General features: G+C 31.7%; 2 protein-coding genes across 4 annotated transcripts; both read left to right on the top strand.

Moving 5' to 3' along the window:
* Positions 1 to 1,353: 1,353 nt before the first annotated feature.
* On the top strand, positions 1,354 to 5,170 carry LOC141718356 (uncharacterized). Of its 3 annotated transcripts, XM_074520739.1 has the most exons (5): positions 1,354 to 1,625; positions 1,829 to 1,866; positions 2,425 to 2,595; positions 2,834 to 2,958; positions 3,040 to 5,170. In XM_074520739.1, coding segments are annotated over exons 3-5 (1,764 nt in total). In that variant the 5' UTR covers positions 1,354 to 1,625; positions 1,829 to 1,866; positions 2,425 to 2,593; the 3' UTR covers positions 4,677 to 5,170. The 3 variants fall into 3 exon arrangements, with proteins under 3 accessions (XP_074376840.1, XP_074376841.1, XP_074376842.1); XM_074520740.1 differs by lacking the exon at positions 2,425 to 2,595; XM_074520741.1 differs by lacking the exons at positions 1,829 to 1,866; positions 2,425 to 2,595.
* Positions 5,171 to 12,466: 7,296 nt separating this feature from the next.
* On the top strand, positions 12,467 to 12,967 carry LOC141718749 (uncharacterized). Its single transcript, XM_074521131.1, has one exon. The coding sequence runs from the start codon at positions 12,467 to 12,469 to the stop codon at positions 12,965 to 12,967; it is 501 nt and encodes a 166-aa protein (XP_074377232.1).
* The last annotated feature ends 243 nt before the right edge of the window (positions 12,968 to 13,210 follow it).

Raw genomic sequence — 13,210 nt, 5'->3', positions numbered from 1 at the left:
AATATTGTTGGGTTGTAGAATTGAACACGTGACACATATGTCCAAACATTTGCCTTCAATCAATTGAGGTAGAGCCTACTATTGATATATAATAAAATTATTCTAAGACTTACGTAATTAACTCACTACAATATACTAACTTTATACTTTTGTACAACAACGGGATTATAATATTTCTTTATTTATAAAAAAATTACAACCATTAAATAAATAACTTATTGATATTATGTTACCATATTAACTTGTTGATAATATATTACCATATAATAATAATTTATTAATTATCGAGACTTGTGTAATAAACTCACTTCAAAATACTAACTTTATAGTCGTGTACAACAACTAAGGCTATAATCAAGCCGAGCCAAGTCGAAAACTTTCAGGCTCGAACTCGATTAAAAATATTCGGGCTCGAGCACGAGCAAACTTGAAACTCGGGTCGTAAATAGTCCGGTCGCCTCAAGTTCGGCTCGAAATCTTGAATCAATTTCACCAAATATTGACAAAAACTCGGAGTATGATAGGTTATGCTCGAAATCGCTTATATTAAATATATAAAATATAAATGAAATATTAAATATTTACATACAAATATATTTATATTAAAAAAAAGTATTGGCTCGATAAGACTCGTGAGCCGAATAATTTGAAGTTCGAGCTCGACCGTGTAAAAAAATTTACTATTTTACCCCCATATTTTGATAAATATGATTCATAAATATTATAGTATTTTTGGTATCTCTAATTGAAAAAATCATTGAAACTTGATAGAAAACCATTATTTTTTTATTTTTTTTATTTTTTTTATCGTAGATAACCCGCAGCCGCTACCCTTTGGGTGCACACTGGATAAACCCTACGGGCTCACGCAATAACCTGCAAACCACGTGAATCAAAGTAAACCGCATTTAAGCGACATGTGGTAATAGTGCATTCTAAACTTTATATTCGTGGCATAATATAAATTTAGAGATATTTGTCGTTACATTAGTCATTGTAACATAAATCACGCAATATTGTATGAAATAACACAAATATCATAAAAGTACATTAAAAAATAACAATACTTTTTATAAATAAAACTATCTCGTACCTTGCACGGGTAATATCGCTGGTTTCAATTAAAACTTAACACATGACATATTATACACAATTAATTTTGTATTAAATTTCGCACACAAAACATTTTGCTTTCATTATTTTTAGAAAAAATTCAGAAGCTAATGATAACGAGATAGCCAAACACGGCATAGCAGATGTCGCCGTGTAGATAATCACTACTAATCATCTCCTGAAAATGTAACAACCCCCTTTAGTTGGTCCCACCAAAAAAATCATTACTTTATTCATTAAAATTCATCTTTCTTTGAGCTGCCACCCTCAAAAAATGTGAGCCCAAACCCACAAATTATTCTAAAATCTCATGCCAAAAAGCTCCTCGGGGACTTTACATACATATACATACACCAAAATAATAAAGAAAACAAGGTTGCTTGCACGATCTTTGAAGCAATATAAACATTCAATAAAAGTTTTTTTTTTCTTGGTGGCTAAGCAGCTTCAAGAGGGTAAAGACTCCAGAGATATCAGTTATATACAAATTTAATAAATAACAAGGAGAAGAGGTAAGCGTTTCTTTTGCTTTTATTTCTTCCTTATTTATTCATGTGTTCTTGATTTGTTTAAAAAGCGTTTCTTTTTTCAAGATTGTTGTATGAGTTGGTTCATTTTCATTCTTTTGTGTTCTGTCAAGTGGGGTTGTTGAAAATTTGGAACTTGATGATGGGTTTTGATCAATGTGTTTGATTTGGGTTGTTTTTGTTTTCAGCTGATTCTATATTGTGGTTTTACAGGAGGATAATCACTGTAAGATTTTTTTTAAACTACTGTAGTGTAGTTTATGTTTTGTATATCTGTATTGGTTGGTGAAAATTAGGCGTAATGTGGTATTGGTTGATATGTGCTTATAAGCTATATAGGGATTGTTGGATTAGTCACGAAACAAAAATGTCAATGACTTGCCTTGGAGTGTGGGATTAGTTGATGTGTTTAAGCTAAATAGGGGTTGTTTACTTTGTTATGAAGGAATTGACCCGGATTTTTTTACCCTATCTATGAACAAAGTATTTTCGAGTTCCTAGTTATTGTTTTATTTTGTTACTTTGACAATATATTTTACTTATTGAAATTTCTTGCAGTGTTCTTAGGATTGTATATTTATGAAATTGTGGGAAATGTTGGTATTCTTTTTTTTTTACCAGCGTTGTATTTACTCTGTGTTTAAATTGTTGGTAAAACACAATTGTGATTCTGCGTGAAGCACTTTCAGTGGGAAAGATGCTGACAATTTAGCTATTTGTTGTCTTTGAAATGCTAAGGATTTACTATACATTGAGCACTTAAGATCATGCTTTTGATTTGTAGGTATGGCAATAATGTTTCTTTGGCCTTCACCTAAATTAGGATTCTTTTATGATCAAAACTGAGGTTCTTCGATAAAAATCGAGTATAAGGATAAGAATTAAATCCAAGAGCAGTGTTCCTTAAGGATTGCTAATGCACCATTGAGAAAACAGTTTACGGTTACCATTTCATGTAATTGCATCTTTTCGTTGTCTCCTTCCCCGTTATTCTGAGATATGCTGCACATTTGCAATGTGGGAGAGAGTGAAAACTTTGTCAATTCTTTAATCCTATTTGTTGCCTTCTATTTTATTCCAAATTTTGTTCATCAGACTTGAGGAATATTTGAATTATTAACCTATATGCCTTTATGCTCTCCGTGTTGCCTTTTCTTGTCACTCCCATTGTAACACATTTGTTATTTTTCCAGGATATTAAATACTCAACATTCCTGTAACTCTCTTTCTTTTTGCATGGCCGAGGAGAAAAATAATATGCAGATGAGCCCTGAGATAACCAAACTTGATAAAACAAATCCAAGGAGGAAATCAACAGGTAAACCAGTTACTTCAATAAGGAAACTAGATAATTTTTCTGATTTGACGAGAGCTTCAGTTGCTTCATGCCATGATGCAGGTATAGTGAAAAGCTCTACATCAAAGCGTAGTTCCCAAAACTATCTCAGAGCTTCTACCGGTTCGTGCCATGACTTCTGCAAGTATGGACGGCAACAGACTTTTGCAGTCCAGGCAAGAAATCCTAAACCAAAAAGAATTACACCTTCTCCTGGCAAGAAAAAGCATACAGAGAGTGAAGGTGTAGTGCAGAAATCAAAACCATCAGCTTCGAACCTGAAACCTTCTAATGTTAAGGTTCAATCATCTAAGCAGGATTTAGGAAATGCAGTTCAAGGTGAAAGTAATAAAATACCACAAGTCAAGCTCAAGCCTTCCTCCATTGATATAGCACATTCACCCGAACCCCCTGAAATTATCAAACGAGAAATTATATTGCCATCAAAACAACTTAATATTTCTTCTAAGCAAAATTCATCAGATGCTAAGATGATGATAGAAAAAAAGATGAAGACAAACCCCTCAAAATATCCTTCAGGTCCAAAATCTAAGCCTTTGATGATAAACCCATCTCCTTCCTCGACGACTTCAGTGGGTATTAAAGGAACAAGGAATTCTTCTCGAAAACCTGGAAAACTATTAGGAACATGCAAAACAACAGTAAAGAAATTACCAGCAGCCCCAAGCTCTTCCGTTTCCCCCACAACTTCCAAGAGTAGGGCTGTGAACTTATATGCTAGAAAACACAGCAGTCCAAGCATGGTATCTCCTCTAAAGGATCAAAAGAGAACACAGAAAGATAAGTTGAAGCCTGATCTTAAGAAGGTCCAGGAGAAAACTCTGCGTGCTGTTGAGGCAGATAAAGATGACAAAGTTACTGAAGCCGTTCAAGGTGATAGTACTGTTCAAATATCCTCCTCTCCATTACTACAGTCACTGTCATTGTCCCTCCCAGACTCTCAGTTTTCAGTGTCTCGTGAGGATGTAGATGACAAAGTTGCTGAACCTGTTCAAGGTGATAGTACTGTTCAAATGTCCTCTCCATCAGTACAGTCACTGTCATTGTCCCTCCCAGACTCTCAGTTTTCAGCGTCTCATGGGGATGTTGCTGAGGAGTCCAAGTATATTGATAACGATATACAGCAGTCTGAATCTACTGACAGTGAAGATTTGGAGGAATCTGAATACACTGAAAATGAAGTAGATGAGTTTATTTCTGAAGATGAAACTGTAAACATCAATGAAGTTAGCAAGTTGAAAGGTGATCGTTACCAATGTGTCAAGGTAACAAGAGTAATCCGTTCTGGAGATAAAGATGGTGCCATGGCAAGGTCGAAATTTAGGAAGGGAAGAACAGTGGACCTACAGAATGTGCGTAATGTTCCTAGGAAGCTTAAGTTTAGGCGGGGAAGAATTCTGGGGGACAATGATGACAAGCATGCCGCTAGGAGAAGTTTCGAGAAGAGGGAACTCGACGATGATGCAAATGGCGCTAGCCCTGGTTCAGAAAAAGTAGTGCTGAGGCATCAGGATATGCAGGGGAAGAAAGATGCCCAGGGTCTTTATAACAATGTAATTGAAGAAACAGCCAGTAAACTCGTAGAGAGCAGGAAGAGTAAGGTCAAGGCTTTGGTTGGTGCTTTTGAAACAGTGATCTCCCTCCAAGAGAGTAAACCTTCTATTCCGACAGTAACCTGAATGCAGTTGAAAGTTTTCCTTACTTCACAAGATCGTAATTTGTAGAGTACCAAAACTTGCAGCAAGTTTATAGCTTGATGGGTTAAAATTAGAAAGCTTGAACGTGTGAATGTGTGCGGAGTCTAATTAGGCTAAATCTGACTGATGCCGTGTTCTGATTTTTTCTTTTGGACAGGGTTTTTAGACCATATTGACGATGTTTACAGTGGATTTTTATACAATTGTGACTACTATACTAGTTTGGAATAGGGCAGGAAAAAGAGTTTAATTTCTTGTGCATCTCTTTTGCCGTTTTAATATTGTGAGGCGTATATCAGGTCCTTTGTGGAAAGCCCTGTGTACTTGGTACAACAGTTTTTATAATTAATCTTTCTCGTGTTGAGTTTATGGCAGAGCAATGATGTATGGTTATTGGGGATCATTGGTTGAAATCCAGTAGTTTTGAGGTGTAGAATCAAGTATGAAGATGATACATTTAGAGCGGTGTATTTAATCAAGATTTTAAAGGATTTTTTTGGATTCTTGAAATCTAGAGGAATTCAATTTGGATTTTAAAAAATTTTTTAAAATCTGATGGTATTCAATATAGATTAGGAAAAGTCTTTTAAAATCTGAGTGTATTCAATTCAGATTTTAAAAAGTCTAATGAAATCTGACGGTATTCAATTAAGATTTTTAAAAGTCCATTAAAATCTGATGGTATTCAAATATCCGTGATTTTTTTTTTATTTGAAAAAGTTGTGGATTTTAATGAATTTATTAGTTCATTTTTAATGTTTTGAAGTCTCTTTAAAATACATGATATTTTGAATGATTTGTAGAAAATTTTACAAAATCTGCAAGATTGTGCAAGATTTTAACATCAACTCCGTCAAAATCCACGAATAATTAAAATCAACGAAAATCTTTCAAAATTAATGAATTATTATCAATCCTTTAAAACTAAAATAAATACATCCCGGTTAGAAAAAAAGGAGAAGAAAAGTATGAAGATGATACCATCCTGTTGGCGAGTCCAAATCAACGTTTCTAACAGGGAACTCGTTGAAACATATTTATGTTACTTGTGTAGCTGGGAAGGGATGTTAATACATTGCAGGTCAATCTTAGTCACCTAAGCACATCTATTATCTGGTACTCCGTTAAATCATGTTACATCTTGCTGTAACAAAATATTCCTTGCGGATATTGTTTAGATGATGTTTAACTTAGATATTACAATAATAATAGTTACTTTCAAGTATTAATACTAGAAAATAAATTTTTATTGTAAGATTTTGATAGCAAATATTAGTGTAAGGGTGATAGTCAAGCTCTAAGACCAAAATATTGTGAGATTTAAATATTCAGCGTTTGAACACAAAAAAATGTTAAACCTTTTTGACAAAATATTCTATCAATAATTTTTGTCTTACCAATTACAATATTGTGAAACATATAACATGAGTAAATTAAATATGGTTAATGGGGGAATGCCAATTTTTTTAACGGAATAATGAATATTCAGTCAATAAATTTGTTTTGCCAATTACAATAAAGTTTGCAACAAAAAAACAATAAAGTGGAACAATTTTGTATTGCCAATTATAGCCAAGTGAGACATGATTCGTAAGAATAAGATTGAGTAATTTTAAGACGAGCAATGCTTAATCTAAAATTTGTTTCAAAATAATTAGAAAATGATATGTTGAAATTTAATTTATGAGTGCATATTAATGTACGCGAAATCTCATGTTATTATGAAAAAAATTATCATTTAAAAAATATTTGAAATTTTTTTTTATAACAATATTTAGAATCTTTTCAAGATAATGGAAGGGCCAAAATTATAGCAAATTATCACAAATTATTGGATGTTAGTCAAGACTAACAATATTAATGATGCTTAACTTAAAATTAAAATTTGAAGTTTCCAAATCTCTTCCGAATTTTTTTTTTGTCCTCATTTAATCAACTAATCAAACGTACTTAGTACGTAACATTATTCTCATTCCAGAAAATGAAAAAACTGTTTTTCAAAATACCCCCAGTTTATGTGTATATATGTGTATTCTAAACACAAAATGATATATAATGATAAATAAAAGTATATAAAAATTAGCGGGACAATAAATTGACACATATTTTTCTACACATCGGACTTACTTATGCCGTAACAACCATCTTCCTCCTTATTTTTTAATATCTTGGCCAAAAACACACACTCATTGTCACATCCAAGATTTTGCGCAACCTTTTCTCTTGATTACAATTGGTTCCGATTTTTGGTGATACCGGCTTAAAACTCGTGTGATACACCGATCTTTATCAATATTTATTTAAATTATGTTATATAAATTTAGTAAAATTTTGATATAAGTAAATAAACTTCAAAAATTAATTAATATATTATAATATTAGTATATTATACATGTGTGCGGATGTCATTTATGGAAATACTCAATATTTTCCAGATTGGGTGGGCCTTCATGGGTCAATACTAAACCCTTACTTTTCATTGTTGTTTTGCATGTGATTACTCGTTCCATCCAAACTCATTCGTCTTGGTGTATGTTGCTTGTTGATGATATTATGTTAATCGCTGAATCTAGGACCGCGGTTAATACAAATTTAGAACATCGGCGTGAATAATTGGTGGTTAAGGGATTACGTCTGAGCCGTTTTAAGACTGAGTATTTTTGAGTTAATTTCAGCGAGGAGAATTATGAAGAGCATGTTGCCGTTTGAATTGTTGATGATCTCTTTTCACAAACTGATAATTTCAAGTAATATAAAGAGCAACAATGATAATTTGTTGATTTTACGCATCGTATACTGACGGGTTGGGTTAGATGAAGGGGATGTTACCGGAGTATTATGTGACAAGAATGTAGCTTTGAATTTAAATGGCAAATTTTATAGATTAACAGTTAGACCGACATTAATGTGTGGTTCTCAATGTTGGTCAATGAGGAAAGTCGAAGAACGTAAGTTGTGGACAACGAAAATAAGGGAGGAATGTTTACGTTGGTATGGGCATGTCAGGCGCAAATGTACTCCAGTCTCGGTTAGAGGGGTTGAAAATATTTTCAATGGAAGAAAGACAAAGATAGGTAGACCGCATATGACGTGGCAAGATCAATTGAATTTAGATATGACGTATTTAAGTCTCACGGGTGATATGATATTAGATATGCCTGATTGTAGATGACGTAATAGAGTGGTTGAGGCCGAGTCACGTGGTTTTCATAGGGTTTGGTTGTAAAGTTTCTTGTACACGTATGTTGTTATATAATTTTCTTCATATATTGGTATATGTAAGCCAAAAGTGTAGAAGTTCAGATTTCAAGGTGTGGATTGATAAAATATGAGGAGAAGAGAGAGAAGTAGGGTTTTATTATATTATGACTTGTTCTCGATTACAATAGAAGAGCGGCTTATATAGCCAACAACCAAATATAATAAGTGAAAATATCATGATAAGGAAACTATTATAATCATGAAACTATTCAATAATATAATATCATTATATATGTTAACATTCTCCTTCAAACTCACGATGTTGAATCGGGAGTTCGCCAACCAAGAGACAGAGCCACGTAACAAAACAAATCCAAAGTCGTAAAACCATATTCTAGAGCATCCAGACATATCCAAAAACAGATTTACGAATCCAAACAAACCGAAAACTTCGAAACTAATCCAAAGAACGCAACAACTAAAGAGAAATCATCCAAAGACGCAACAACCTAAAAGAAAATAAAGCAATCAAATCACCAAAGCAACAAATCTGCAACCATCGAAAATAATACCAAAACTACATGCGAAACTGAATCCAAATCCAAACTCCACAATCAACCCAATAAAAACTCCAAATCATCGAATCCAAGTCAATAAAATGTATCCAATCCTCAACAAAATAAAAACTGTATCCAAATCTAATTAAATCCCACGAAGGGCCAGTGTGCCTAGAGTACCAAATAAACTAACAATGTGCCTAGAGCACCAAATAAACTAAACCAATTCCCGCGAAGGACCCACATGCCTATAACACCAAATAAACTAAACAAATCACTTAAAGTGCAAATGTGCATAGAGCACCGAATAAACTAAACAATCCCTCGTAGGGCCAATGTGCCTAGAGAACCATATATACTAAATCAACGTGTCTAGAGCACCAAATAACCTACATCAATCCCGCGAAGGACCAATGTGCCTAGAGCACTACATAAGTAAAATAAAAGGCGAAGAAGTATACATATATGCCTAGGGCTACCCCCACCATCAACACGAGAAAAGGAAAGGAAGATGAGAGGGAAAGAAAGAAAAAAAATATTATCAAGGAGTCAATATCATCGAAGCGAGACCGAAAGTATGTATTATAGTCCCAACCAAAACCAACAGAAAAATTATATGAGAGTTTCAACCAAAACCAGCAAAAAAGTTATATGAGAGTCCCAACCAAAAGCAGCACAAATTTTTTTTTCAACCAAAATCAAGTATTCATGAGAAATCCAACCAAATCGAAGAAAAAATAATAATCATGATTATAACTCACAATATCTAAGAAAGAGAAAAAAATAACCGATTTGAATAAGAAGAAGACAAGAAGAAATAATAATCAGAACACATGTTTTAAACCCAACATGTGAAACCATCATCAACCTATTCCGGATCGAATCATAGCTCTTGATACCATGTCAAGGAACTAGTTACTCTAAAATCTCAAAATTTTGGAGAATGCCCATTTTTAGAATCTTATATTATTGTAACACCCCCCCCACTTGAAATCCCATTTGGGTTGAAAAGTGGATCACAGGCACCAATCTTTGGGGAATGCCCATTTTTAGAATTTTATTTTTCAATGCCCAATTTATCCATCTTTATTTTTTTATGCCATCTATCATATATCACATACATTAATAACTTACAAATTTAAATATTATTTATATATATATATAAAAGGATAAATGTATTAAAAATATTCAAAACCTTATCATATGTACAAAGTACTATATTTTTATCTATATTATTTGTTAACCGATATATTTAAAATGTAAAATTATTTTAATAAAAACATAAATATATTATATTTTTCTAAAGATGTGATTTAAATGGTGAAAACAAATAAATTTAAACGCAATAAATAAAATATCTTAATAAAAAATAAAGAGAAATATTTCATAAATATGTCAAATATATATGTATGGTAATATAAAGTTGTTTTGTATTGCATATGTTTTTCTCGTAGTAATATAAAATTTAAATTAGTTAATGATACTAATTATGCAAGAAAAAACATGTTTTTAATATGTGTTGCTACTTTGTAGACAGTAAATTTATAATGGATAATTATGTAAACTAAAATTATATCTGTTTGCAAGGATTTTAAACTTATAGTATTGGTATAATAGTCATGAAAATATAATCCGTTCACTAATAATAGATGGACTATTAATCCCCTTAAAATTATTTATCCTTGCTTTGCAAGACATTAGGTTAAAAGATATAGCTTTATATATATGCATATATTTTTATAATTAAAATTTATAGTGACTTAAAATAAAATATTTAAATAATTCAAAGTATGTTTTCAAAGTTATAATCAATATAAGTATCAAGACTTATTTCTAATTTTGTTTAATTTTAACTAAAACTTAAAAGCATACATTTAATTGCTGAATGAACAAGTTAAAGTATGTGTGCAAGTTATAATTAACATAAATATAAGTCTTATTCTTAATTTCATACACTTTTAACCTAAGCATGTATTACTGAAAATTTTTAAATTTAAAAGTTGATTAAGAATTTAGAAAAAACATAATTTTATATTTTTCTTGTAAAATCAAACTTCCTATATAGTTAATTTTTGCTTTATTGGTCCAAATTTATAAAAAAAAGGATACACAATTCCTTTAAAATTAAAATTAAATGTTAACTAAAAAACACAACTTAACAATATATATTATTTTTTTATTCATATCATATACAACTAATTAATTGATAATGTAAGATATAGTTAAAGTGATATTAATATTTAACAAAAAATAAAAAAATATTGACATTTTTATATTAAAAACAGTTGCCATTCAATTTATATATGTATATGTACACCAAGTGCAGAGCAGTTAATTCATTAAAATAATGCAGTTAATTCAGTGAAATAAATCATGTTTTTTTTTTGTTTTTTTATAGTCCTTCTGACAATTTTACAAAATAAACACGAGATTATTTTATGAATAAACAAAATAAACCCTAGTGATAAAGTTCAAGATTTAAATATATAACTTCCAAAATTATAATTAAAAAACATGACAAAAATAATATAATAAACATAAATGATAAATATATTTTATAATTTTTAGTTATTTCTTAATTTATTTAAATTATTTATATAAATATCTAGAAATAAAACCACCTTAGCTAAAAATACCTAGATTTATATGTGTGGACTGCACTAATGAAAGAGTTTACACTTACGGCTTAAAAAACGGCAATATCTTGCTAAGCTTACTTATATTTCTGGCCATTCAGATGATAATTCAACAATAAAAAAAATTGTTTGTTGAAAACGCATTTAGAGGCAAATGTTTGCCCTAAACCAGGCTCCAAAAAAACAAAGAAATAAAGCAAAAGAATATTTTTTAAAAAAATATTTGCCAGGAACCAGGCTCCAAAAAATAAATAAATTGTTATAATAATAATTATCAAATCTTACTAAGGAAAACTCGCAATACTTATTAATAAAAACTCGCAATACTTACTAAGGAAGACTTGCGATACTTATCAAGAAAGACTTAATTTAATGTTGGAAGGTTGTCACGAAAATCACGAATTTGTTAACCTGACTAAGAAAACTTACCTATTAAGTTTTCTTAGTATAGTTGATAAATCTCTACTATAAATAGAAACTTTGCCTAGTCATTTGTACTTGAACAATCACAGAAGAAGTAATAATACTTTTGAGATCTCTCTCATTCCTTCTCCATTTCTTACTCTATAGTTTATGGTTTATTTATAACAGGTTATCAACACGAGTCTCTGCCAACTGAAGTTTGATTCTCGAAAGAGGTACGACTTATTCTGACTCACGAGTCTCTATCAACTAAAATTATTTTATAAAAGAGTTACGATTTCTTTTACTCATTTTATTCTAATTATTGTTACATATTTATTTATGTTACTAATTGAAAACTATAAAGATGGTTATGCCGTCAAATAATACTATAAAGATGGCTCTGCTGACAAGTAATACTACTATAAAGAAGGCGCTGCCGTCAAGTAATAATCAAAATTTTTCTGGCCGGCTATGTCGTCGTAACTTTTGTATAAAGTTATTATTTCAACTTGCTTGTTTAAATATTATGCGACATATTATATCTTGTTTAAAATCTATTCAGAATGACGAATCTTGTAAAATTAGAGTTTCTTGTCTTGGATGTATATGGGGATAATTATCCATCTTGGGTAGTCGATGCTGAATTACATCTTAGTGCTAACGGGTTAAAGGACACCATAAAATCGGGAAAAACTCCAAGCGTTGAACAAAGTGCCAAGGTTATCATTTTTCTTAGGCATCACATTCATGAAAATTTAAAATCTGAATACTTAACCGTCAAAAACCCGCTCACCCTTTGGAATAATCTCAAAGATAGATTTGATCACCAAAAATTGTTCATCTACTTCATGCCCGGTATGACTGGCTTAACATAAGGTTACAAGATTTTAAATCTGTTGTTGCGTATAATTCTACCTTATTCAAAATAAGCTCAAAACTGACCTTGTGTGGTGAGAATATTAATGATACTGACATGATTGAAAAGACGCTCTCAACATTTCACCCCAACATTATGATTCTGACGCAACAATATCAGGAGTGCAACTTTCAAAAATATAGTGAGCTGATATCTCTCCTTCTTATAGCTGAAAAGAACAACGAGTTGTTATTGAAAAATCATCAGATACGTCCCACAGGCTCTGCCCAGTTACCTGAAGTACATAACACGTCATTCCGGAAGAATGGATGTGGGAAATGGCATAGAGGAGGACGAGATTACAGATGGAATCGTGGACACGGAAATTTTCATGGTCGGTTTCGTAATCAGTATAACTCCGGTCACCTGAAGTGGCAGCGTAATGGATACAACAACAACTCTGGTCACCAGAAGTGGCAGAATGAGATGCCAAATAAAAGGAATGCACCACCAGAAGGGGATACTAGAGATATCTGCTTTGGATGTGGGGCTCATGGGCATTTGACTCATACTTGTCGTACACCCAAACATCTTGTAGAATTTTACGAGTCATCTTAAAGGCAGAATGGACAAAGGATGGAAATAAACTTGGCTAGTTATAATGATGAACCGTTGATTAAGATCACAAATGAACTAGAAAATGGTGTTAATATCTACTATGGCCTAGATGACTAGTTTTCATATGCACTTCTTTTCTGCATCTACTTGTTTCGAAATCTACTTTCATGTACTTGTTTTATGTTCTTATTCTATGTTCTATTTTTATGTACTTTGTTTATCTTAATAAAGTCATTTTTCACT

This window comes from Apium graveolens, chromosome 4 (genome assembly GCF_009905375.1).
Source record: "Apium graveolens cultivar Ventura chromosome 4, ASM990537v1, whole genome shotgun sequence".
Classification (NCBI taxonomy): domain Eukaryota; kingdom Viridiplantae; phylum Streptophyta; class Magnoliopsida; order Apiales; family Apiaceae; genus Apium; species Apium graveolens.
This window is presented reverse-complemented; position numbering and strand designations above follow the sequence as displayed.

What these genes read in the sequence shown, in the direction of transcription:
- LOC141718749 (XM_074521131.1), top strand. Translation starts at nt 12,467, where the DNA reads ATGATTGAAAAGACGCTCTCAACATTTCACCCCAACATTATGATTCTG.
- LOC141718356 (XM_074520739.1), top strand. An exon ending in TCCAAGGAGGAAATCAACAG is followed by an intron (nt 2,959 to 3,039) that starts GTAAACCAGTTA and finishes GCCATGATGCAG; the next exon opens with GTATAGTGAAAAGCTCTACA.